General features: G+C 46.7%; 1 protein-coding gene across 7 annotated transcripts in view; it reads right to left on the bottom strand.

Moving 5' to 3' along the window:
* Positions 1 to 27,841, bottom strand: part of SIN3A (SIN3 transcription regulator family member A) — a 558,946-nt gene that overhangs the window by 494,401 nt on the left and 36,704 nt on the right. For all 7 annotated transcript variants that reach the window (XM_069222171.1, XM_069222166.1, XM_069222167.1 and 4 more), the window contains one exon: positions 2,654 to 2,867. In XM_069222171.1, coding sequence (XP_069078272.1) covers positions 2,654 to 2,836 — 183 coding nt within the window. In that variant the 5' untranslated portion in view covers positions 2,837 to 2,867. The remainder of the gene's footprint in view (positions 1 to 2,653; positions 2,868 to 27,841) is intronic.

A 27,841-nucleotide genomic window follows, 5' to 3' on the forward strand; every position in this document is an offset into this window, starting at 1 on the left:
GGGGGTGGCAGGAGGGGAGGATGCGAGTGAGCTGTCCAAAATAACTGATTTAATTGCTTGCATAAATTGCTTGCTCATGCATTAGCTCCCTGGGCTTAGTGAGAAGGCTGGAATAGTAGTAATTTTAGGCATGTGTCTTTGATTTGGTTGTTATACAGTCTTCTATATAACATTCCACGGTGCTGATCACTTCCCCGTACATGAGTAAAGGACAGCAGAGAGCACAAACAGTTTTGCAACAAAAACACCTGCTTACGACACTGCATCATGTCAACAAAGAAAAGCTGGAATCTTGAGGACAATGAACTGTCTAGATGAAAGCAGTCTACACAGTGTAGGAGGGGGGGGGGGGGGGATTTGGAGCCCAGGAAACCCCAGATAAAGGTGCAAGGAAGCTGCCTCCGGTTGGAAGAAGCTTGGAGTTCTGCAAGAAAGAAGAGGACTACGAACTTCTCCTTTGGAAGACAGATGTCCCACATCGCGATGAAGCTTGCAGAGGTGTTCCCACGCAGAAATACCGCAAACAAGCCTTGCTAGCTTCAAGGGTCGCAGTAGAGGTTTTTGGGTGCTGCTGAGGACCAGGAAGGACCAGGATGTCGCCTTTTGGAGGAGGAGATAGAGGGGGCGCTCAGCAACTCAGAGAGCCCTCACAGAAGCAGGCAGCACCCGCAGAAGTACCCCAACAGGCACTTAGAAAAATAGTGAACCGGAGTCCACGCAAACTTAAAAAGGGGGTCCCACGACATCAGATGCCAACTCAGAGGGTTGTGCACTGCAGGACGGAGTTATGGGGACCCAGGCTAGGCTGTGCACGAAGGAAATCCTGGAAGAGTGCACAAGAGCCGGAGCAGATGCAAATCACGCAGTACACAGCTTTGCAGTCTAGCGTGGGGAGGCAAGGACTTACCTCCACCAAACTTGGACTGAAGAGTCACTGGACTGAGTGAGTAACTTGGACAGAGTTGCTGTGTTCCATGGACCACGCTCGTCAGGATGAGAGGGGACCCAGAGGACCAGTGATGCAGTCTTTTGGTGCCTGCGTTAGCAGGGGGAAGATTCCGTCGACCCACGGGAGATTTCTTCGGAGCTTCTGGTGCTGGGTGAAGGCAGGCTACCCCCAGAGCATGCACCACCTGGAAACAGTCGAGAAAGCCGGCAGGATTAGGCGCTACAATGTTGCTGGTAGTCGTCTTGCTACTTTGTTGTGGTTTTGCAGGCGTCCTGGAGCAATCAGCGGTCGATCCTTGGTAGAAGGGGAAGAGGGAGATGCAGAGGAACTCTGGTGAGCTCTTGCATTCGTTATCTGAAGAATTCCCCAAAGCAGAGACCCTAAATAGCCAGAAAAGGAGGTTTGGCTACCAAGTTAGGAGGATTGGCTACCAAGAGAGGTAAGAGCCTATCAGAAGGAGCCTCTGACGTCACCTGCTGGCACTAGCCACTCAGAGCAGTCCAGTGTACCCCAACACCTCAGTTTCCCAGATGGCAGAGGTCTGGGACACACTGGAGGAGCTCTGGGCACCTCCCCAGGGAGGTATTGGTCAGGAGAGTGGTCACTCCCCTTTCCTTTGTCCAGTTTCGCGCTAGAGCAGGGCAGGGGGATCCCTGAACCGGTGTAGACTGGCTTATGCAGAGATGGGCACCATCTGTGCCCATCAAAGCATTTCCAGAGGCTGGGGGAGGATACTCCTCCCCAGCCCTTCACACCTATTTCCAAAGGGAGAGGGTGTAACACCCTCTCTCAGAGGAAATCCTTTGTTCTGCCTTCCTGGGCCAGGGCTGCCTGGACCCCAGGAGGGCAGAAACCTGTTTGAGGGGTTGGCAGCAGCAGCTGCAGTGGAGACCCCGGAAAGTAAGTTCTGTGCTAGAGACCCGGGGGATCATGGAATTGTCACCCCAATACCAGAATGGTATTGGGGTGACAATTCCATGATCTTAGACATGTTACATGGCCATGTTCGGAGTTACCATTGTGACGCTATACATAGGTAGTGACCGATGTATAGTGCACGCATGTAATGGTGTCCCCGCACTCACAAAGTCCGGGGAATTTGCCCTGAACGATGAGGGGGCACCTTGGCTAGTGCCAGGGTGCCCACACACTAAGTAACTTTGCACCCAACCTACTTATAAGTTACTGATGTGCAGTGGTAAATGGCTGTGAAATAACGAGGACGTTATTTCACGCACGCTGCAGTGGCAGGCCTGTGTAAGAATTGTCAGAGCTCCCTATGGGTGGAAAAAGAAATGCTGCAGCCCATAGGGATCTCCTGGAACCCCAATACCTTGGGTACCTCAGTACCATATACAAGGGACTTATATGGGTGTACCAGTATGCCAATGTGAATTGGTAAATTTAGTCACTAGCCTGTAGTGACAAATTTGGAAAGCAGAGAGAGCATAAACACTGAGGTTCTGGTTAGCAGAGCCTCAGTGATACAGTTAGGCACCACACAGGGAACACATACAGGGCACATACTATGAGCACTGGGGCCCTGCCTGGCAGGGTCCCAGTGACACAAGGACTAAAACAACATACATACAGTGAATTATGGGGGTAACACGCCAGGCAAGATGGTATTTTCCTACACACAGCTTTTATAGTTTCTAATTCAAGGAGTCAACCTGTGAGAGTTTCAAATAAATGAAAGCATACCTGGTAGCTGGAAGTGACAGAGTACTGAATACTAGGTGCAGGCTGCATGGTTTCTGAGACTGCCTCATAGACAGGTGGTGCTGGAGCCAGCACGCGGTGCTGGTAGGCGTCCGTGCTGCTGGCAATCCGGCGCTGAGGTGGCGGGTACACAGGGGACTCCTGTTCATCCAGTCGCCGCTTCATTTTAAACGCATAGTCAGGCAAATGCACAAACCTAAGGAAAACATTAGACAAGAATGAGCGGTTGCGATGAGAAAGCCATGCAATGCAGTAGCCCTTGCAAATCAGAAAAAAACACTTAATAGGCTCTGATGCAAACATCCTTTATGTTGCAAGAAAAAGTGCAGCAATTTGAGCGCACTGTTGTTAGAAGACATGCAACATACTTTGAAGCCAACCAAATTAGGTCGGCTTCCAAACTACTTAAGGGAAGGCCTAACAGGACTAGTTAGAAGGGCAAAAAAAAAAAAACATTCTTTAGACCCACTCTATGCAGACTGATTCATAATTAGAAGATTAGCACAACAAATATGTAATATGAATTGTCTTAGAGCATTACTGTAAGATTGGAGGTGGATGTCAAAGGAGCTGGCGCCTTTTTTTCCCCACCTAGAGTAGATAGATGAAGTTTCTCTGTGCGTTTTTTCAGGGGGAGTTTTAGTATTTGGCCATGCTGAACTGCGTTGGAGAATCATTCATGCTATCAGGTGGCTGCCTCTTACATGGTTCCCTAAACAGTGCTCATCCACTGTTGATATTTTATGAAGGGCCCTAAAAGGCAGTTAAAGGTCAGTTACTGATTTATCCATAAATGAAGCGCCAAGCTGCCATATACTTGTGACCGGCAGAATATTCTACGTCAGGATATTCTATGTTCAACACTCCAGCTGCATGGGCATATGTGTATCTGAAGTCTCGCTCTTGCTTATAACACCTTAAACTCATCAACTGTCCTTCAAGGCAACACATCGAATCTTCATTCATATTTACAAAGATGATTAGTTCCTCTTTTAAGCACACCATTGGCGTTGAAAGAGCTGCAAGTTTTTGCTCCTCTGAAATGTGGACACAACAAAATTATTCCCTCCACCTTCAAACTCTCCCTCCAGCCCCCAAACATCTTAACTTGATGCAGGGAGGCCTGTGTGTCCCAGGATGTCACAGGTAGGCCTTATTCACAGTGTTGTAATACAACTAGACTAGCACACAGCTTTATAGACCGAAAAAGTTATTGTTTTGGAAAAGACATTTTTGCAAATACTTCTCATCTTCTATGGTACTTTAACACTATTTCATTTGGTAATGTTATAAAATACTAACTTTGTGACGCTCTTCTAAATGTACGGAACTGGTTTCCAAATGATGGAATTAAACCTAGATATTCACTGCGACCTTAAAATTCAAACAATCCTTCATACCATAAACACACTAATCTTTTCCCCCAGACGACCAATCATTTGGGCATAGGTTCTTCAGCAGAAAAAAAAAATCTCTGAATGTATCGACCACTTCTAACAGCCATTCATAATCAATCTTTCATCCTACATACGAGAGACAAGGGCTCTGTTGAACAAGTTGACTGATCTGATCAGTTGATATGACGTTAGTTACCTTAGACGTCTGTTCCCAGTTTATCAATATACATATATCAAAGAGCACTGATATCTATTGCTGAATTCTCTTAATTACAATGATCACAACTAAAGGTTTAGTCAACAACACATAAAAACATTATTTAGTTGCTGGATGTTACTCTGAACATTAAAAATCAACACATAGCTTCAAGATCCTACGTAAAAGTAACTGCCTCTAATGTTGTATTACATGCCACGAGTGACCACCCTAAATCCTTAATCCAATCCGTTTCTTACATAATTAAAGATATTTTCCAAGTACCATGCATGAAATCACAGTTTCAAGATAAAGGATATGTACAATAAGACTACATCTATCGAATCAAAAGAAAGAATGCTATGGGTACACAGATTTGAACCAGCTTGAAAGAGTAAACCCAAGGACACCAAATCCATCTATCCTACCCTTATTGACATATATAAAATCCTACTTAAACATTGCACATCTTGAAAGAGGACACTACAATGAAGCAAGTCATTTCTAACAAGCACAAAATCGCATCTACTAGAGGAAAAAAAAAGAAAGGGTTTTGCCACCAAATCCTGACTTTACTTAACCTTTTTTAACCCAAAAACCACAAGGCGTTAATAAATGTGGCAAATGCAAAGTGTCCGTTTGCCATGGACAATATATCAGCATTTCACTAACAGTAACAAGAAGTATAAAATCAAGTACTTCATTAACTGTAACACCAAATTTGTTTCACGCATCATCATCACTGCTCACAGATCAAGGAATGTATACAAGGTCACATCAGTGCCATACATAATCAACAATTTCCTAACTTTTGGAACAGAAAGATCAAATTCTATTAAGGACACTGAGGCGAGGATTATGCTTTATCTTTTCTTCGCTTTATTAACAGTAGCCATGTAAAACAGCAACAAAACTAAGAACACGTGACAAAGTTCATTAAAGTTCAACCAATCAAGACACCCAAGACCCCATCATAATCCCATATCTGCATATTTGCCTCCTTTTTCTTCGCTGCTCGCAGCCATCAGTTAAGTACCTGGCCCTTGGCCACTTCCTTCCATTATTGTCAAATTCATACTGTTTGGGTTAATAACTCGGTTTTCCATTGCAGGGGGTTTAAATATCCCCACAGAAATGCACATGCTTCTACGTGGTGAAGGCATTTCTAGAGACATGTCGATGCTGTGCAGTGTGGTCCTTCGACCACTAGGAGTGCCCACACATCTCTCAGGAGACTCGCTTTGGGCAGACAAGACCTCCGTTCCGAACACATGCCACAAGGGACAGCGAACAAATTGCGGCAGGCTGAGGGCAAAACATAAGCCCCCCACCAACACCTGTCCTTCGGGTCTACCAGAGACACCTCAGCCCTCTAGTAAAAAGTGCGCCGGCATAGATTTAGATACCTTTGTCCACCTTAAGAACACCTCTCTGGACCATAATTCCCTGGAACAGGCAGGTCCTTCCTCCCTATCCACCCCCACTCTGATATCAGATTTAGACCCCAAACCCCCCCCCCCCCCCCCCACCCCCCCATTCACCAGATGATTATGCTCACTACCCTCTGACGGGGACTTGAAGCCAGACAGACCCCAGCGCTCCAAATTGGACCCTACTTCGCCTGATAACCATAGACCCTCCCCGGGTCCAGATCCTGATTTGTTTAATCCAAATGGCCTTCTACACCCCCTTTTGAAAGGAAAGGGTAGAGAACATTCTCCCTCCTCACCATATTGAATTGAGGCCGTCACGTTATAATGTAATGCTCTCAAGAGGATTATGTCTTGCTCAACCCCTACCCCTATGGATCTCAGGACAGCCCATAACTTCTAACTGTATCAAAGGCTGAACCGAGATCCTAGGAAGCAAGGTGGCGTGATAATTTCTTAGCAACAGTAGACACTATCAAATACAGATTTAGGAATTTATCAACAGTCCCCACTCCAGGCCTACAGCCATATTGTATATCAAATAACACATTACGTTGCTCAGCCCAGATACCTAAATGGTTGAGAATCACTCATCCGAATAGTGATACCTCTATGTGGATTAGTGAGATTGACCGATAACATGGGTCCCCTCTACGACCTTTCTTAAAAACTGACACAATCACCAAATGTGACCATGAGTCCGAGAAACAATAAATCATAGCTGCATTCAGACGGTCAATAACCAAGATGCCCACACCTCGACATTAAATTTAAACAGGTCATCTGGTTCCCCTCCCCCAAAACGTCTTGGTCCTTTACAATTCAGCAAGGACATTGTTGGATAATTGAGAGAATGGGTTCAGGGTCATCATAAATGGATTCAAAATGTTTAAACCAAACATCTGGAGCAATGCGCAAGCTAAGCGAAGAGTTAGTACTGGCATTAAATAAGGGTTGATTATTCACCTTGCAAAACAAGCTGCCATATCTCTTCGAAAATGCGAAGGCGAGCTTGTCCCATACTTCCCTATGCACTTTCTCTTTCCTTTCCTTCAAAACAAATTTATAATTTGACCATCACTGGAAAACCAAGTGGGATCTCTCGGGATAGGTTTAAGAGCCCTACTCAGCTCACGAAGCGCTATGTAACAAGAATTCTCTAACCAACTTTCGGGTGGTGGTGCTTTAAAATGATATTGCCTCAGTAACAAACTTAACAGCCCTACATATGCGATTAAAGGAATGCAAAAAGTGCACGGTTATATGTACGTTCTTCCAAGTAAACTTTAAAGTCCTCGGCAAAATTAGAAAACTAGAAATCCTCTGGCTTAATAGTGGCCCACTTTAATCTATTTTTTTTTTCTTCATAAATCTGTTTATTAACATTTTAAACTTTACATTGTTTCCTGTTCTGGCATTTGCTTCAAGTTGGCATATCTTGTTTTGTATTACATCATTAAGCATTATTATTTAGTACATTGGCGACACATTGATGCAGTGCTTTTTGCAATTTGTCTATGCAGTTGTTCGGGTATTCTTTACAACCATTGTGCTGTTAATAGTTTCCAACATATGTGGATTTAAATCCTAGTGTGCTGCGTTTTTGTTGTTCAGTACTGTGAATGTAACTTAAGTGGTCGTTTGTATGCCTATTTTCTGTTTAGATCAGCACTGCGCTTAATGGCATTTATTAGTATAACGTTTTTTCATCACAATTGTTTGATTATAGTATTTTTGTTAAGAAGACAGACACTATGAATTTTATGTAAGTTAACATTTGAATAAAGAAAAAAAAAAAAACAAAAAAAAAAAAAAATCGAAGGAAAAAAAAACAAAGTTTGCCAGGTTCGGACAGTTATGCGGTCATTTCGGGCGTGACTGTTTTGATGTCGGGGTGGGGGCCAGTTACAACAGGTTGGTTTATCTGCGGAAAGGCTGGGTCAGCTATCTGGTTTGATGTGCATAGTTTTCCCTCCCCGTGGTGTCAGTGTGTCTAGTTAATTTCCACATTCAGTCCCCTTGTGTGTTGCCTTTACAGGGTTATTGATACTTGTCTGTGTTAGTCCTGTCCCTTTTCTGCTGGGTGTACCCCCGTGTAACGCAGCTGTAGCAAGAGCTCTTCCCAGCAGGCGGAAATCAGGAACTGTCACAGCCCCAGGGTTTCCTCCCGTCGCAAAGCCGAGCCCTCCACTCCAGCCCACACCCCGAGCGAGCGCCTCCAGGCCTGCACTGGTGGGGGGTCTGGGGATTTCCACCTGCGGGTCACCAATCTCTTCGCCACAATAAGTCCTAAGTCTATGAATCGCGCCTCTGCTCTACGTTGCTTGCTTCTGGGGAACAGTCCTAGAATGCATGTCTCCCATGTGAAGGGTATCTGTTGCACTGTGCAGTTAGATAAGTTGTCAATCACTACTCTCCATTAGGCGACCAGGCTAGGACCATGTGCAACAGGTCCACCCCAGTCTCGCGGCATTGAGGACAGGCAGCATCTTGCCGGTTAAAATAGCTATTCACTCGGGCAGGTGTGAGATAGGCTCTGTTTACTATATAGTATTGGATTAGGCGGAATCGGGAATTATGTGGTATGTTAAGGTGGCCTGCAAGAGCAGCCTTCCATCGTGCCGTCTCAATCGGGTTGCCGGTGTCTATCTCCCATGCCCTGCGCCATGTGTCATTTTCAGGGGTGGCCTGATTCCTCAAGGCGTCCGCTAGCCAGCTAATTTGATGTTGGCCACAGCCCACCACCTGCAAGTACTGTACCAGCAAGTGGGTAGGTGGGGCTGTTGTGATGTCCCCCCATTTGGATGTCAGCACCTTCACCAGAGAGCAGTGTAAAAGAAATTGGACAGGTGGGAGTCCCATTTCTTGAAGTCTAGCAAACGGTAGTAGTTGAGTGTCTTCGTAAAGGTCTCCCAGTGTGTGTAGTTCTAGCTCGTGCCATGTGCGTAGCTCGGAATCTGATGTGACCTTGGGGCCTTTAGGCGTACCCGACAATGCCAGCGCGGGTGCAAATGGGATCACCGATCTTGTGAGGCAAAGCGATCTGAGGAAACATTTATGGGCTATTCGGAGGTACAATTGCCGTGGGGTTTGTGTGTGGAATAAGTGCTGTATCTGCTGGAGCGGCCATGGTTCCTCCCCTGATGCTGTGTCTGCAAGCTGTGTGCCGGCCAACCACTTGGATATCCACTGGAGTTGGGCTGCTAGATAATAGTGTTCCATGTTGGGGACTGCTAGCCCACCCCTATCAGGCGGCAAGTATAGTTTCTTTAGGGCGATTCTGCAACGGCCGCCGCTCCAGATGAACTCCCTAAATCCCGTCTCCAGTGCCCTGAAGAATTTTGGAGGTACGTAATATGGGATATTGGAGAAGACGTATAGTAGCTGCGGGAGAACCACCATTTTTAAGAAGTGCTATCCTGCCCGCCACAGACAACGGCAGCGTCCTCCAGAACGCCATTTGGGACCTGATTGAGGACACTGTTTTTACAAGGTTACCATCAAAGGTGTCTTCCTTGCTGTGGTAGACTCGGACGCCCAGGTATTTGAATGTGTTTGGTTGCCATGGGACTAAGGGCCAAATGTAGGTAGGTTTCATTTTGCGACTTGCAATTTGCGAGTCATAGCGACTTGCAAATTGCAACTCGCAAAATGAAATGCAGAAAGGTATCTCAGACACCTTCTGCGACTCGCTATGGGGTCGCAAAGACCCACCTCATGAATATTAATGAGGTGGGTCAGAGTTTACGACCCCATAGCGAGTCTAGGCACTCACAGGGATGGTGGCCTGCTGGAGACAGCAGACCACCATGTCCGTGACTGCTTTTTCAATAAAGCAGTTTTTTTTTTCTTTTTGCAGCCCGTTTTCCTTAAACGAAAACGAGCTGCAAAAAGAAAAAATACCGAAACCATTTAGTTTAGTTTTTTTCAGAGTAGGCAGTGGTCCATAGGACCACTGACTGCTCTGAAAAAATATTTTTGTGGGCATTCACAAAGGGGAAGGGGTCCCGTGGGGACCCCTTCCCTTTTTGCGAATGGGTTACCATCCACTTGAAGTGGATGGTAACTGCGAGTTGGTTTGTGACCGCTTTCGCGGTCACAAATCAACTCAGCATTGTGATGCGGTCGCAAATAGGAAGGGAACACCCCTTCATATTTGCGAGTCGGAATCACATTTTGCGAGTCGGTACCGACTCGCAAAATGTGACTCTGCATCGCGTTCAGTCTTTTGCGCCTCTCAAACAGCGTTTTTCGCAGTTTGCGAGGCGCAAAAGGCTTTCTACATCTGGCCCTAGATTCCCAACTAGACTAAGTCTCGGGTCTGGGAGGTCCGAGTCGAATGGGAAGAGGCATGACTTAGACCAATTAACCTTAAGACCGGATATTATCGCAAAGCGTTGCAGGTGAATCGGCCACCGGCGGGATCTGCTTAATATCTCTGAAATATAGTAGAAGGTCGTCAGCGTATAATGATACTATGTGTGAGCCGTCTCCTAGAGGAATTCCCCAGTTACCTCCTTCCCTACGCAAAGCAGCTGCCAGAGGCTCCATGGCAAGTGAAAATAACAGTGGCGATAGGGGGCAGCCCTGCCTTGTACCTCTGCACACCTGGATTGGTTCTGATATTTCTGGCCCCAGCCTCACCCGGATCAGTGGTTTGGTGTACAATAGTTTCACTAGGCGAATAAAGGATGGTCCCATGCCAAAGTGTTGCAACACCTTGAACAGGCAGGGCCATTCTAGGGAGTCAAAGGCTTTTTCTAGATCAAGGACAAGACATCCGGCCCGCGGCCAATCGTGCCTCACATATTGCATTACTCAGAATAGTCTTCTGATGTTGTGGGAGGTGTCTCTGGCAAACAAACCCGTTTTGGTTGGGGTGTATTAGTTTTGGCACGTTCGGTGCAAGGCGCGTCGCCAGTGCTTTTGGTAGTATTTTGTAGACAGTGTTTAGCATTGCCAGCGGCCTATATGAGCCCATTTCCACTGGGTCACTCCCGGGTTTGGAAGGGAAACCAGTAGCGCCTCCATCTTTGTAGCCGACAAGTGGCCCTCCTGCTTAGCCGTCATGTATACCTGAAGTAGCTTGGGTGACAACTTTGTCGCAAAGGCTTTATAAAAGTCTGCTGGTAGCCAGTCCGGGCCTGGCGTTTTGCCGGATGTAAGTTCCCTGATGCTAGAGTTGATCTCCTCAAGGTCAAGGGGTGCCTCTAGTGCCTCGGCTCGGTCGTATTCTAAGTGTGGGAGCGTTACCCAAGCAAGGAATTCAGTGCTGGTTTCACATCCAGGGGTTGCCCGCGAGGCGTAGAGCGCCTCGTAGTGTCTCGTAAATTCAGCCTGTATCTCTGCGGGAGTGTGTGTCAGTTCCCCTGTCTGTGTACGGATTTCCATTATCAGCTTCCTCTCGGAATCACGCCGTATCAGCCAGGCCAGGAGTTTGCCTGCTTTATCCGCTGACGTGTGAGTTCTCGTGGAGTGTGCTGTGTAATTTAGGCATCTGAGACGCACTAGTAATGACAGCTGTTCTGCGCATATTGCAGGTAGTTCTGTCTGTTCGTTTTGTTTTTTTTGCGATTTCTTCTCCTGTCCGCAACAGGGCCCGTTCTATTCGGGTCAGGTCTTGTTCAATAGAATGGCGCATGTTACACTGAGCCCCCAGGCAGTGTCCCCGGATGAAGACTTTGAATGCATCCCACTCAATCAATCCCGATGTGGCTGTGCCCTCATTTTGCTCAAAGACTCTGAGATTATGGCACTGAGTGATGCTCTGAAGGTAGCATCTTCCAGTAGCTCTGGCCTCAGTCTCCACGTGGGGACAGCCAAGCGCAGGGGTCCCCAACATAAGTGCACCATCAGTGGATTATGATCTGAATGTGTGCACCCCATGTATTCGGAGTTCACCACCACCGGGACAAAGTCTGCGGTGCAAAGTATGCGGTCTAGGCGCACGTGCAGGAAGTGCGGGGCAGAGCCGCACCTATGGCAAGGTCCACTGAGGAGAAAGAGGTAGAGGGCGCCTCCGGTCAGCCACACCGCCACGGCCGTGATGGTTGCTTTATTTTTCCCCCACTTGCTTGTGCCAATTTTCATCAGCTCCCCAGGCCATGCTTCGTGGGCCGTGTCTACCCCCAACAAGGTAGGGGGGCTCCACAAGCGACTCCCGGGTCCGGGGCTAGTTCCAGCCCGGGGCCCCCACAGGGACGGTTCCAGTCCGCCGATCTATCGTCAGTGGCGGGATGGGGGGGCCCACCGCTTCCGAGCAGGTCGTGTTGGGCGATCAGTGAGGGCGGGCCAGGGCCGTCTCTGCTCCAGCGCACGGCCCAAGCCTCGTCAGCTGGCTCCTTTGCGGCACGTTCGCCGCTCCGTAGTTAGGTCCTCAGGCCCAATCCATGCGGCCGTGGCACCGATCTGCCGATGCGGGGCGCCGGAGCCCGCTGTCCACCTAGGTGGTCCAGGCATCTCCCCCACTCAGCACTCTGAGCGCGGTATGCCCCCTGCATCTCCTCAGGGAAAGAGATTGTGCCAAGCGTGGCGCGGAGCTCTAACAGCTCGCGCCCGCCATGTTTGCTGGCTTGGCCACGCCCCGTGGCCCACTTTAATCTATGCCATTGATCCTTTAAAGATAGCAGGGCATCATACTTGGGAGTCTAATATTAGGCTCAGAGCACCACTGAAAGGTGGCTAATAAAGGGTTATGGTCACTTCAGCCATCCCATTACACCTTGAACTCTCCAGGGGATAGCAGCAGGTCAGAGAAAACTGTAATCTAATCTAGAACCATTCCACTGCCTGTGCCTGTGAAAGTCGGTATATTCTTGCTCTAGTCCGTAACACTAGCTGGCTCAAGTAAGATTAAATCTCTGTAGGAAGTTGGCTCTGTACGTACTATTTCAAAGTAAGAAATAGCATGCACAGAGTCCAAGGGTTCCCCTTAGAGGTAAGATAGTGGCAAAAGGAGATAATTCTAATGCTCTATTTTGTGGTAGTGTGGTCGAGCAATAGGCTTATCAGAGGGCGGTGTTAAGCATTTGTTGTACACACACAGGCAATAAATGAGGAACACACACTCAAAGACAATTCCAGGTCACTAGGTTTTTATATAGAAAAATATATTTTCTTAGTTTATTTAAAGAACCACAGGTTCAAGATTTACAAACAATACTTTAAATGAAAGGTATTTCACTTAGGAACTTTGAATTAGCAAAATAGAATATACAGTTGTCACACAAATGGCAATAAGCTATTTTAAAACTGGTTTTGCAGGTAAGTAAACCACCTACAGGGTTCAAAGTTGGGTCCAAGGTAGCCCACCGTTGAGGGTTCAGGGCAACCCCAAAGTTACCACACCAGCAGCTCAGGGCCGGTCAGGTGCAGAGGTCAAAGTGGTGCCCAAAACACATAGGCTTCAATGGAAAAGGGGGTGCCCCGGTTCCAGTCTGCCAGGAGGTAAGTACACACGACTTCGGAGGGCAGACCAGGGGGGTTTTGTAGGGCACGGGGGGGACACAAGTCAGCACAAAAAGTACACCCTCAGCGACACGGGGGCGGCCAGGTGCAGTGTGCAAACAGGTATCGGGTTTGCAATGTAGTCCAATGGGAGACCTAGGGGTCTCTTCAGCGATGCAGGCAGGCAATGGGGGTGGGGGGGCTCCTCGGGGTAGCCACCACTTGGGCAAGAGAGAGGGCCACCTGGGGGTCGCTCCTGCACTGGAGGTCGGATCCTTCAGGTCCTGGGGGCTGCGGGTGCAGTGTCCTTACCAGGCGTCAGGTCTTTGAAGCAGGCAGTCGCGGTCAGGGGGAGCCTCTGGATTCCCTCTGCAGGCGTCGCTGTGGGGGCTCAGGGGGGTCAACTCTGGCTACTCACAGGCTCGCAGTCGCCGGGGAGTCCTCCCTGTAGTGTTGGTTCTCCACCAGTCGAGCCGGGGGCGTCGGGTGCAGAGTACAAAGTCTCACGCTTCCGGCGGGAAACGTGTGTTCTTTCAAAGTTGCTTCTTTGTTGCAAAAATGCTTCTTCCTTGGAGCAGAGCCGCTGTCCTCAGGAGTTCTTGGTCCTTTTAGATGCAGGGTAGTCCTCCGAGGCTTCAGAGGTCGCTGGACCCTGTGGAACGCGACGCTGGAGCAGTTCTTTTGAAGTGGGGAGACAGGCCGGTAGAGCTGGGGCCAAAGCAGTTGGTGTCTCCGTCTTCTCTGCAGGTTTTTCAGCTCAGCAGTCCTTCTTCGTCTTAGGTTGCAGGAATCTAGTTTCCTAGGTTCTGAGGGCCCCTAAAAACTCAATTTAGGGGTGCGCTTAGGTCTGGGGGGTTAGTAGCCAATGGCTACTAGCCCTGAGGGTAGCTACACCCTCTTTGTGCCTCCTCCCTGAGGGGAGGGGGGGCACATCCCTAATCCTATTGGGGGAATCCTCCATCTGCACGTCAGAGTCGCCTCAGGTCAGGACACCTTAGGGTCTGTCCTGACTGGCCAGTGACTACTCCTTGTTTTTCTCATTAGCTCCTCCGGCCTTGCCGCCAAAAGTGGGGCCGTGGCCGGAGGGGGCGGGCAACTCCACTAGCTGGAGTGCCCTGGGGTGCTGTAACAAAGGGGGTGAGCCTTTGAGGCTCACCGCCAGGTGTTACAGTTCCTGCAGGGGGAGGTGAGAGGCACCTCCACCCAGTACAGGCTTTGTTACTAGCCACAGAGTGACAAAGGCACTCTCCCCATGTGGCCAGCAACATGTCTGGTGTGTGGCAGGCTGCTAAAACTAGTCAGCCCACACTGGTAGTCGGGTATGGTTTCAGGGGGAATCTGTAAGATGCCCTCTGGGGTGTATTTTACAATTAAATTTACACAGGCATCAGTGTGCATTTATTGTGCTGAGAAGTTTGATACCAAACTTCAGTTTTCAGTGTAGCCATTATGGTGCTGTGGAGTTCGTGCATGACAGACTCCCAGACCATATACTCTTATGGCTACCCTGCACTTACAATGTCTAAGGTTTTGCTTAGACACTGTAGGGGCAAAGTGCTCATGCACTTATGCCCTCACCTATGGTATAGTGTACCCTGCCTTAGGGCTGTAAGGCCTACTAGAGGGGTGACTTATCTATGCCATAGGCAGTGTGAGGTAGGCATGGCACCCTGAGGGGAGTGCCATGTCGACTTAGTCATTTTATTCCCACCAGCACACACAATCTGGCAAGCAGTGCGTCTGTGCTGAGTGAGGGGTCTCCAGGGTGCCATAAGACATGCTGCAGCCCTTAGAGACCTTCCCTGGCATCAGGGCCCTTGGTACCAGGGGTACAAGTTACAAGGGACTTACCTGGATGCCAGGGTGTGCCAATTGTGGAAACAAAAGTACAGGTTAGGGAAAGAACACTGGTGCTGGGGCCTGGTTAGCAGGCCTCAGCACACTTTCAAATCATAACTTGGCATCAGCAAAGGCAAAAAGTCAGGGGGTAACTATGCCAAGGAGGCATTTCCTTACAATATCCAAATGTCCATAACGCTAGCTGACTCAGGTAAGATTACAATTTCCAAATTGAAATCAGCTAATGGCGAATTCAATAAATCCCCCTTCTTAGTGTCTCTAAAGTGCATAGTGACATCTAAAACTGGGCAAATTTCACAACGTTGTAAGTTAAAATCACCTATCAGCGTTATGTGAATGGAACAACCCTAGTGCCATAAAAGTGATCTTAAAAAAAACAACAACAAAAAAAACTTTCAAGTGCTGTAACATGAGTATACTTATTTGAGATAAAATCAGAATTATAAAAAATTCTAATTAAGCAAATTGCCCATGGACTTAACGTAAGGAGGATAGCAACTAATTCCTGAGAACCAGTGTACCCTGACTTAATGTGACAATTCAGTCTCAGAGCTATTAGAATTAACAAAGCCTTTTACCCTCCCATGCAACACAGGAGTAGCTGGAAAATAAAAAGAATTGTTGCCATCCAGCACAAATTTATTTTCTGTCTTGTTCCCTAGCTTAGCAATATTCCAACAAAGAACCTTTGATAAATGTACATCATCCAAAGGCAATAAGGAGGCCGGGGAGGTCAGACAAAGTAATAGTACCTAACAAATGCAGTCAATCTTGGGTGTCCAAGTCACTCAGAACCTCTAATCAGCAATAGAAATAGGAGCCAAGTCTCTCATGACATCCCTAATCACCAGGTACTACCTAGATGTAAGTACCTCCACCTAGGTGGACTTGGCTAGTGATCTATTAAACCAAAGATAGTGCCACAATACCAGAGGTCTTGTTAGTATGGTGGGATAAGTCCCTAAAAAGATTGCCCACTACATGGGCATTATTAAAATTCACCACTGCACAAATCCCCTCAAAGACTGTCATCTCTGCACACCCATGAGACCCTTCTGACCATACTTACCAGACTGTCGAAGGGCAGGCCCCTGATCTTACAGTGGTGTAACCAGTATGTATGTAACCTTGTACTTAAACGGCATAAAAAAAATAGTTTGCTCCCTACATTACCAAGTGGCAGCATATTGTCCAGCACCAAAACAAAAGGGGTTGTTGCTGGAGATAAATCCATCAACTGAAGGCCTAAATGTAACCCCAACAGCACCCTCAACAGATTGGCTCAATGAGGTATACAACTTCCCATACCTTCAAGGCACATCAACAAATTTTACTGAGAAGCGCCCTATGAGACCCCCGAGGCGCCTTACCATGCCCCATTAACTGTATTCCCTGAAGTGCAAACTCCTCTGACAGCCTTTAGACTCCTAATAGACTGAATATGTACATGTGAGTTAGTGCTAGGAGTCAATGGCTGGTGGCTTCTCACTGGATCTTTCCTAGTGACAGGTGCACCCAAGGAGAAAGATTTTGAATTAACCACTCCAATCAATGAGTCCCTCGATTTGGAGATCATAGCCCCGATCCTATTTAACCGCTGATTAAAGGAGTCAAAGAAGGCTTGTAGCAGTGCTTTTAGTCCAATAAGGCCCTTCTCTTCCGCTGCACAAGGCTGCATGCAGAGACCAACTTTCCAAGTAGGGGGATGCTTCTTAGTGTCCTCTTTATTCATGCTCCTTCACCAATATGAGGCGGACTGAAAGACAGCAGTTGGACCAGATCAGTCGTGCGGTCTGAAAAATTCTGATTTTCAGATGCCTTAATAGTTAGTATATGAGAAGCCAGAAGCCCTGCATTGACGCAGATGACTTAGGTGGAGGTACCGCTTTCGTAATAAGGGCCACAAAAGCTAAATCATTTACCTAGTCAATCAGAACCAAATACAGCTGCTCCTCTACTGGAGGTAATTTCTTCTGTGATGGCTCCCACAGCTGAATCGAGGTAAGAAAGAATAGTGGTATTGGTACATGGTGATTTGTCCACAGAATGGGATGAGGTTATATTCCGCTTACTCATAATACCTAATGGAACACAGATGTTGGGGCCAAGAGGAGTGGCCCTGTGGAGTCTCGTCCAGGCTTGGACAGGCGTAGGCGTGCCTGCCCACGTACTACCCGGCAGGAAAGTCCATCTCATTTAAAGCTTATGCTTTGCCTCCCAGTGGCAATAAGGTCTGGGGCTTGAAGTCGACCCCTGCAGCAGCCCAAGACAGCAGCCCATGTTGATGTGTCCTGCGTTACTAGATAAAAGCATCAAATTTAAAAGCTCCCACTCCACCTCCCAGTGGCATGGAGGTCTTGGGCTCAAAGTCCATTCCCCAGCCACAACAGCTTTTTTCTGGGTCATATTTATTATTCTGACATAGCATGCTGAAGTAAATAAAGCTCTGTACGACCACAGAGACGGAAAGGAAGCTTTATTGCAGTACAACTCCGACACGGTGCTCTCTCTCCCAAGGTCAGCAAGTAACTGCCTCGGGAGAGAACGCCGCAAAGCACATACTTATTTAACATTCTATTCTGTTGTCTCGAGGCCTACATCACGTAGGATCCTCGAGACAGATTACAACACATCTCTTCCCGTTAATATTACAAAGAGGAAAAACACATGTAAAAACATAAGCATTAAAAAAAAATGAAACCAACAAACCAATTACAGTAATAATTGTAATGAACGAAAGAAAAAGAAACTCAAGACACAAAATCATTAAGAAAAACAGGTGGTCTCCTAGACCGAGTAGGCCTAAGACTGACCGGCCTTGTACTCACACCCCTGGAGTGTGCATTCCTAGTATCCTCGTTCGTAACGCCACTATCAAGCACAGAAAAACCATCACCACCACCAGCATCCAACACTTGATCTTCAAACTGATCTTTCACAACCTCACCATCTCCCATCAACAGGTAACCAGTACAACTTTCTCCATTCTCTCCATTGCCCCAATTCGATGCAAACTTAGCCACCCTCCTCTTATTCCATCCTTGGCCATTAGAGAGAACAACATGCCATTTATGCACTTCAAGAACCTTGAATGGCCCTAAAAATTTTGACATACCTCCCCTTACTCTTCCTGATTTAACCTTTACCCAATCACCTGGTTTGATTCTGACATCAACTCGCTCAGAATTGTCTTTACAATCAAACGTGTTAATAAGCTTGCCATGATGACATTGACACCTCAAAATAAACTCTTGCATCCACGATGGCTTAATCCTACCCACCGGTTTCCTGTCCCTCATAACCTCAAAATGAATCCTTCCAGTACTCACATGGTCAGTGGTGCGATACACCCAAATCAGTTCAGAAATGACATGCCCTACATCCAAATTGTTAACTTTTGCTAATTGTAACCCTACTTTAATCATACGATTAGCACGCTCCACAATACCATTAGCATGAGGATTGTACAAAGCAGTGCGCGCATGTATGATCCCACATGATTCCAAGTATTTTCTAATTTCTCTGGAAGTCAATTGAGTACCATTGTCTGTGATTAACACCTCCGGAAAACCTTCCTCTGTGAAAATGTCACGCAATACACTAATGGTACCTAAGGTGGTAACTTCAGCCATGAATTTGACAATCAACCATTTCGAATAAACATCAACCAAAACCAGAGCAAAACTTTTGCTCCTACCAACCCCTGACAAAGGTCCAATAAAGTCCAAACACACACTGTGCCATGGCCTTCCCGGATCACTTATACTACCACCATGCAACTGTGCCCCAACTTTAAGGCGTTTTTCACTCTGAATACACTCGCTACACCTTTCTACCCAGCTTACCACATCACTGTCCATGCCTGGCCCCCAAAACTCCATCCGGAGTCTTTTTTTTGTAAATGTCTGCCCTAGATGCCCTTCATGAGCTATATCAAACAATTTTTTTCTGACACCCATGGGTGGAACTATCTTATCTCCACGTAGAACCATTTTACCATTCACCTCTGAAAGTTCATCTAACACTTTGCCATATGGTCGCACAAACGGAGGAAGAGTACTCTCTCTTCTACCACCTTTTCTAATAAAGTCAATTACACACATCAGCACATTGTCCTCGTCCATTGCTGAATGCCACTCTTGCTCACTCCCGATTCCGCCACTCCAATGAGTAACTTCACATACAGAAGCAACTGCACCTTCACGCTCACTCTTCAAAACCTCATGCTCATCAACTATACGCCAATCAAGTGCCAGACGTGACAAGCAATCAGCCTGAGCATTTCTCCAACCAGGAATATACTAAATTTTATAGTTATATTCCTGCAGACGTGAAGCCAGTCTGGCTAATCTCGCTGAACCTTTGCCAGTACCACCAGGCAACAAAATCTTCAGCAAAGGTTTATGATCAGTGTGTAGAGTGATCCTACTACCCCAAATGTACGTGCGAAAGTACCCCACACCTCACGCTGCAGCCAATGCCTCACGTTCAATAACTGCATAATGTCTTTCTGTGGTCGTCAAAGTCCGTGAAGCAAAAGCAATTGTCTTTTCAATTGAATCATGCATTTGGGACATGACAGCGCCTATTCCCGTGGCACTGGCATCGACAGTAATGATGGTATCTTTCTTAGTATTGAACGGTGTCAAAATACCAGCACCACACACAGCTTGTTTTATAGAAAGAAAAGATTGTTGTTGCGCCTTGTCCCACACAAAACTCACACCTTTGTGTAGTACAGTCTTCAGATTTTTTGTTTTGCTTGCAAAGTTTTTCACAAATTTAGAATAGTATTCCACTAAGCCTAAAAAAGATCTGAGCTGATCCTTATCCTTAGGTGCCGGTGCAGATTTAATGGCCTCCAAGAGATCTTTCTTAGGCTTGACCCCATGTTCGGATAGAGTGTGGCCCAAGTACTCAACTTCCTTCACAAGAAATTGACACTTCTCTTTCCGCAATGTCAAGCCACACTCTGAGTCTGTCCAACAACATTTTCAGAGTGACATTATGGTTAGCAATGGAATCCCCAAAAACAAGTATATCATCTTGGAAGAATAAAACATTCTGCAACCCCTTGAAAACATTGCTCATCATCCTTTGAAAAACACTTGCAGCTGATGCTAACCAAAAGGCATCCGGGTAAATTGAAATGTCCCCTCCATGGTAACAAAGGCTATGAGAGCTTTGGATGCTGGATGAAGTTTTATCTGATGATAAGCATGTTTAAGATCTAACTTAGAAAATTATCTAGCTCCTTTGCATAGCAAAACCAATTCACTAATATTGGGCAAAGTAAAGTTATCTGGCACAATATTTTGATTCAAACCCCTCAAGTCCACACAAAATCTTAACTTTCCATCTTTTTTTTTTTTTTAAATAACAATAGGCGACAGCCATTCAGAGGCCTCCACAGGTTCTATGACCCCACTGTCCAGCATTTCACTTAAAAGTGCTTTGACTTCACCTCTGACTGATACTGGCACCTTCCTGACTTTGTACTGCACAGGGACAGCTCCCTGCTTTAATTTGATCTCATGAACATAACCTTTTAGTACTCCTATTTCTTCTTTGAACACATTCTTTGCACCGGACAAAAGATTGTCCAGTGTAGTGTCACCAATAACCATAACCTGACTGGGAGCACACGGATTAATCGTAATGCACAGATCAAATTGATGTTGCCAACCCAAAATAGGAGGACCTGACTCCGATATATACACTTTGCCCGTGACCGTCCTCCCTTTAAAGGCTATTTCTGCAAGCATGTAGCCTATAATATCAATTTGTTCTCCTTGGTACCCCCCCCGGGTTAATGTCCTTGGGTAATAATCTAGTCGACGGCCACTTGAGAGGGAACAATTCCTTTGGAATAATGGTGTATAAAGAGCCAGAGTCCACCATTAATTCAAAGGGCACATTCCTAATAATGAACGTAGCTTTGGGCCTTTGCATTCTCCTTACCCCTACTAGACTAGTGTCAAACCCAGATATGCATAGTATCCTGTCAACCACATCACACGCGTACAGGTTTTCTCCCTCATCAACCACCACAGCTACTTTCCCTTTGGGTACGTCCTTTCCCTTGCATACTCTGGCAAAATGCCCTTTACGTCCACATCGTCTACACTCCTTCCCAACGGCAAAGCAATTCTTGAAATCAGAAGAGCGATATCGACTACCACATTTAGAACACAATTTATTGCCAAAACGACTACCACCTGCACTACCGCCTGGCATCCCTTTACCCGACTTTCCTCCCCACATTCTGGAGGTAACTGCAACCTCACTCTCCACACGTCACATCATCGGAATATTTAACCTCCCTCTTATCCATCAATTTCATACATGACTCAGACTCTTCAACCACTTTAGCGATCTCAATAGCTTCTTTCAAATTTGGATCTCTAGCAGCCCACAACCTTTCTTGCATTTTCCTACTTCTACATTGCACTATAAGTTGGTCCCTAATTAACTCTTCCGTCATGGGCCCAAACTTGCACTTAATAGACAACCGAGTCTACAGATTCTCCCTCTTTTTGAGACTGCGTGTAGAATTTAAATCTACGCATAACCACATTTTCAGTCTTGGCAAATCTCAGTTCCAATCTATGTCTTGCCTCAACAAACACATCATCTATAGGTTGCCCAGATTAATCACAGCCTTAGGTAAATATTAAACACTCGGTGACCTTCATTGCCCAAAAAACTGAGCAAAATCGCTTTTTTTCTGTTAGGAGAAAACCCCGACCCATCCAGCGCTTCCAGATAATTGTCAAATATTTCCACCCACTCCTCCCATTCGATTGGTGGAGCACCAGGATGCATCAAAAATAGTGGAGGAGAGTTGCTTGCTGCAGCTGAATTCTCCAGGTCAGAGTATAAGTAAGTATAAAGTACGTCAATCACTGTTGAAGACCAGATTCAATATGTGAAACAGCACGAAATTCCCATTGTTCAATTGAATGAATCAGTCTGTGTACGATATATACCCTGTATAACCAACAGGGGTATAATGTAGTAAAGCTGGTATTGACTTCACTGGCCTTGCATCACCAAAGATGGCCGCCACGCAGGGACGTTGATGAAATGCGTGCAGAATACTGAGGTTACAACGTAACCAGCGCATAAATAAACTACGAGCGTTGTGAGGAAAAGAGCACACGCGGCGTTTGAGAAGAAAAAAAAACGTTCACAGCGTTTCCAAGTTGCTAGGTAACATACAAGGAGTGCAGAATTATTAGGCAAGTTGTATTTTTGAGGATTAATTTTATTTTTGAACAACAACCATGTTCTCAATGAACCCAAAAAACTCATTAATATCAAAGCTGAATATTTTTGGAAGTAGTTTTTAGTTTGTTTTTAGTTTTAGCTATGTTACGGGGATATCTGTGTGTGCAGGTGACTATTACTGTGCATAATTATTAGGCAACTTAACAAAAAAAAATATATACCCATTTCAATTATTTATTATTACCAGTGAAACCAATATAACATCTCAACATTCACAAATATACATTTCTGACATTCAAAAACAAAACAAAAACAAATCAGTGACCAATATAGCCACCTTTCTTTGCAAGGACACTCAAAAGCCTGCCATCCATGGATTCTGTCAGTGTTTTGATCTGTTCACCATCAACATTGCGTGCAGCAGCAACCACAGCCTCCCAGACACTGTTCAGAGAGGTGTACTGTTTTCCCTCCTTGTAAATCTCACATTTGATGATGGACCACAGGTTCTCAATGGGGTTCAGATCAGGTGAACAAGGAGGCCATGTCATTAGATTTCCTTCTTTTATACCCTTTCTTGCCAGCCACGCTGTGGAGTACTTGGACGCGTGTGATGGAGCATTGTCCTGCATGAAAACCATGTTTTTCTTGAAGGATGCAGACTTCTTCCTGTACCACTGCTTGAAGAAGGTGTCTTCCAGGAACTGGCAGTAGGACTGGGAGTTGAGCTTGACTTCATCCTCAACCAGAAAAGGCCTCACAAGCTCATCTTTGATGATACCAGCCCAAACCAGTACTCCACCTCCACCTTGCTGGCGTCTGAGTCGGACTGGAGCTCTCTGCCCTTTACCAATCCAGCCACGGGCCCATCCATCTGGCCCATCAAGACTCACTCTCATTCCATCAGTCCATAAAACCTTAGAAAAATCAGTCTTGAGATATTTCTTGGCCCAGTCTTGACGTTTCAGCTTGTGTGTCTTGTTCAGTGGTGGTCGTCTTTCAGCCTTTCTTACCTTGGCCATGTCTCTGAGTATTGCACACCTTGTGCTTTTGGGCACTCCAGTGATGTTGCAACTCTGAAATATGTCCAAACTGGTGGCAAGTGGCATCGTGGCAGCTGCACGCTTGACTTTTCTCAGTTCATGGGCAGTTATTTTGCGCCTTGGTTTTTCCACACGCTTCTTGCGACCCTGTTGACTATTTTGAATGAAACGCTTGATTGTTCGATGATCACGCTTCAGAAGCTTTGCAATTTTAAGAGTGCTGCATCCCTCTGCAAGATATCTCACTATTTTTGACTTTTCTGAGCCTGTCAAGTCCTTCTTTTGACCCATTTTGCCAAAGGAAAGGAAGTTGCCTAATAATTATGCACACCTGATATAGGGTGTTGATGTCATTAGACCACACCCCTTCTCATTACAGAGATGCACATCACCTAATATGCTTAATGGGTAGTAGGCTTTCAAGCCTATACAGCTTGGAGTAAGACAACATGCATAAAGAGGATGATGTGGTCAAAATACTCATTTGCCTAATAATTCTGCACTCCCTGTAGCTAGCACGTATGGGACGCAAACAGCCTCAGAAAAATCGAAGAAGATATAAAATATATATAATGTCAATACCGGAGAGTTTAAGGAAATGCTTGCATATGACCAGGATCGGCGAAATGAAGTCGGACGCACCTCCGATCTGGACTTGGAAGTCGCGACTCCGTGATGCGTGAGTCCTGAGCATCCACGACGGGTTGTAACCAGGTGAGTAATCTTGCTGGCCAACTCGTCGTCAAAATGAAGTAAATAAAGCTCCGTACGACCACAGAGACGGAAAGGAAGCTTTATTGCAGTACAACTCCGACGCGGTGCTCTCTCTCCCAAGGTCAGCAAGTAACTGCCTCGGGAGAGAACGCCGCAAAGCACATACTTATTTAACATTCTATTCTGTTGCCTCCAGGCCTACATCATGTAGGATCCTCGAGACAGATTACAACACATGCCTTTTATAAAACACAATGTTTTCATGCCTTTCATCATCATCGCTCAGTTTGATGCATCACTTAACCAACTGTATTTTAATTGGCAGTGCACAAAGCTCACATTCATTACTGGTAGTATAACCAACCCAATATAATAATTTGCTTCTACTCTTGTTTATAGACCTTAGAAATACTAAACTGAATACTTTTTATTTGCAGATTGCTTTCACAGACTGTGATCTTATTTGACCAGGACCACCAGACCTCTAAGCATTATGCCCATGGATAATTATCAACTAATTCAGAAACTGAGAGAGTACCATTCTATTTTCTCTACAATACTTAGCTATCTCTTCACTGGATGTCAGGTATTGCATGTGGTTCCTTTTATTTTCCCACCAATATAAATTACAGCCCATTTCTGTGCATAGTGACTAATCATTGTATTGTATTTATAGAGCGCAATCCAACTGTAGCATCGAAGCGCTAAGGAGTGAGTGATGCAGGGGGAGCCCTGGAGAGAACAAAGATCAATGTGACTGCAAAAAGCATCCTCCCAAATTAGAAAAGAGACAAGTTTTTCTTCCTACTGGGCAGCGGTAGAAAGTTTCAGAGTTTTGTCGCCAACACCAATAAAGGATTTGTCCACCCCCACCCCTCCCATCACCCCTCACCACCAACCCATCCCTCCCACCCCACCCTCCCACCCCACCCCCCCCCCACCCTTTCGACAGCAGGTCACTGAAATTAGATTAAGAGCAGAAGATCTGAGAGGATGACAAGGCGAATATTGTTGCAAGGAAGAGCCAAGATAATTACAGCCTTCCAATGGGAGAGCTTTGTATGTGAGGCAGAGTGTCTTACAAATAAGGCGCTTTTCCACCGGTACTCAGACTTACTGTACCACAGAATATCTTGCGTTCTTGAAATAGGTATTTATATCTTTGTTTACTTCAAGCACTTTGACCACGACTGCTGCAGCTTCATTAGTAATCCAAATGGGCTATATGAATTAAGTCTCTACTTTTCAATCCAGTAACCATGAATTTCTATGTCTCTACCGGGCAACTGCATGGCCACTCTTTTCCCATCTGCATGACACAATGGGTGAAAATAAGTTTAGGTGGAAGGTTCTTCCATGTCCATCTACTGGTCTGACTTGGGTCTACCACTTTCAAATGCTTCTTTTACAGTCTTAAAAAAGTCAAAATTGTGAAACACATGTTTGCTGTATCTGATTCACAAGTTCAGAAAGAGATGAAGTTACAAAAGAGTATCTCTCAAGTTTATATCTCCATGGGAATGCAGTTTCAACACTAAGCTACAGAAAGACGGGTTAAAATCTACATCAAAAAATAAGATCAATTAAAGAGACATTGTAAGGAAATGCCTCCTTGGCATGGTTACCCCCTGACTTTTTGCCTTTGCTGATGCTAAGTTATGATTTGGAAGTGTGCTGAGGCCTGCAAATCAGGCCCCAGCACCAGAGTTCTTTCCCTAACCTGTACTTTTGTTTCCACAATTGGCACACCCTGGCATCCAGGTAAGTCCCTTCTAACTGGTACCAAGAGTCCTGATGCCAGGGAAGGTCTCTAAGTGCTGCAGCATATCTTATGCCACCCTGGGGACCCCTCACTCAGCACAGACACACAGCTTGCCAGCTTGTGTGTGCTAGTGGGGATAAAAAGACTAAGTCGACATGGCACTCCCCTCAGGGTGCCATGACAACCTCACACTGCCTACAGGTATAGATAAGTCACCCCTCTAGCAGGCCTTACAGCCCTAAGGCAGGGTGCACTATACCATAGGTGAGGGCATAAGTGCATGAGCACTGTGCCCCTACAGTGTCTAAGCAAAACCTTAGACATTGTAAGTGCAAGGTAGCCATAAGAGTATATGGTCTGGGAGTCTGTCATGCACGAACTCCACAGCACCATAATGGCTACACTGAAAACTGTGAAGTTTGGTATCAAACTTCTCAGCACAATAAATGCACACTGATGCCAGTGTACATTTTATTGTAACATACACCCCAGAGGGCACCTCAGAGGTGCCCCCTGAAACCTTAACCGACTACCAGTGTGGGCGGACTAGTTTTAGCAGCCTGCCACACACCAGACATGTTGCTGGCCACAAGGGGAGAGTGCCTTTGTCACTCTGTGGCTAGTAACAAAGCCTGTACTGGGTGGAGGTGCTTCACACCTCCCTCTGGAGGAACTGTAACACCTGGCGGTGAGCCTCAAAGGCTCACCCCCTTTGTTACAGCACCCCAGGGCACTCCAGCTAGTCGAGTTGCCCGCCCCCTCCAGCCACGGCCCCACTTTTGGCAGCAAGGCCAGAGGAGATAATGAGAAAAACAAGGAGTCACTGGCCAGTCAGGACAGCCCCTAAGGTGTCCTGAGCTGAGGTGACTGACTTTTAGAAATTCTCCATCTTGCAGATGGAGGATTCCCCCAATAGGGATAGGAATGTGCCCCACTCCCCTCAGGGAGGAGGCACAAAGAGGGTGTAGCCACCCTCAGGGCTAGTAGCCATTGGCTACTAACCCCCCAGACCTAAACACACCCCTAAATTCAGTATTTAGGGGCTCCCCAGAACCTAGGAACTCAGATTCCTGCAACCTAAGAAGAAGAGGACTGCTGAACTGAAAACCTGCAGAGAAGACGGAGACACCAACTGCTTTGGCCCCAGCTCTACCAGCCTGTCTCCCCACTTCTAAAAACACTGCCTCAGCGACGCGTTCCCAGGGTCCAGCAACCCCTGAAGCCTCAGAGGACTACCCTGCATCTAGAAGAACCAAGAACTCCCGAGGACAGCGGCTCTGTTCCACAAAGACTGCAACTTTGCAACAAAGAAGCAACTTTGAAACAACACACATTTCCCACCGGAAGAGTGAGACTTTGCACTCTGTTCTCCACAAGTCGAGCCGGGGGCATCGGGTGCAAACACCACAGGGAGGACTCCCCGGCGACTACAAGACCGTGAGTAGCCAGAGTTGACACCCCTGAGCCCCCACAGCGATGCCTGCAGAGGGAATCCCGAGACTCCCCCTGACCGCGACTGCCTGCTTCAAAGACCCGACGCCTGGTAAAGACTCTGCACCCGCAGCCCCCAGGACCTGAAGGATCCGACCTCCAATGCAGGAGCGACCCCCCAAGTGGCCCTCTCCCTTGCCCAGGTGGTGGCTACCCTGAGGAGCCCAGCCCCCCCCCCCCGCATCGCTGAAGAGACCTCTTGGTCTCCCATTGATTTCCATTGAGAACCCGACGCTTGTTTGCACACTGTACCCGGCCGCCCCTGTGCCGCTGAGGGTGTACTTTCTGTGTGGACTTGTGTCCCCCCCGGTGCCCTACAAAACTCCCCTGGTCTGCCCGTCGAAGACGCGGGTACTTACCTGCTGGCAGACTGGAACCGGGGCACCCCCTTCTCCATTGAAGCCTATGCGTTTTGGGCACCACTTTGACCTCTGCACCTGACCGGCCCTGAGCTGCTGGTGTGGTAACTTTGGGGTTGCTCTGAACCCCCAACGGTGGGCTACCTTGGACCCAAACTTGAACCCCGTAGGTGGCTTACTTACCTGCAAAAACTAACAAACACTTACCTCCCCCAGGAACTGTTGAAAATTGCACTGTGTCT

The sequence above is a fragment of the Pleurodeles waltl genome, chromosome 3_1 (genome assembly GCF_031143425.1).
Source record: "Pleurodeles waltl isolate 20211129_DDA chromosome 3_1, aPleWal1.hap1.20221129, whole genome shotgun sequence".
NCBI lineage: Eukaryota > Metazoa > Chordata > Amphibia > Caudata > Salamandridae > Pleurodeles > Pleurodeles waltl.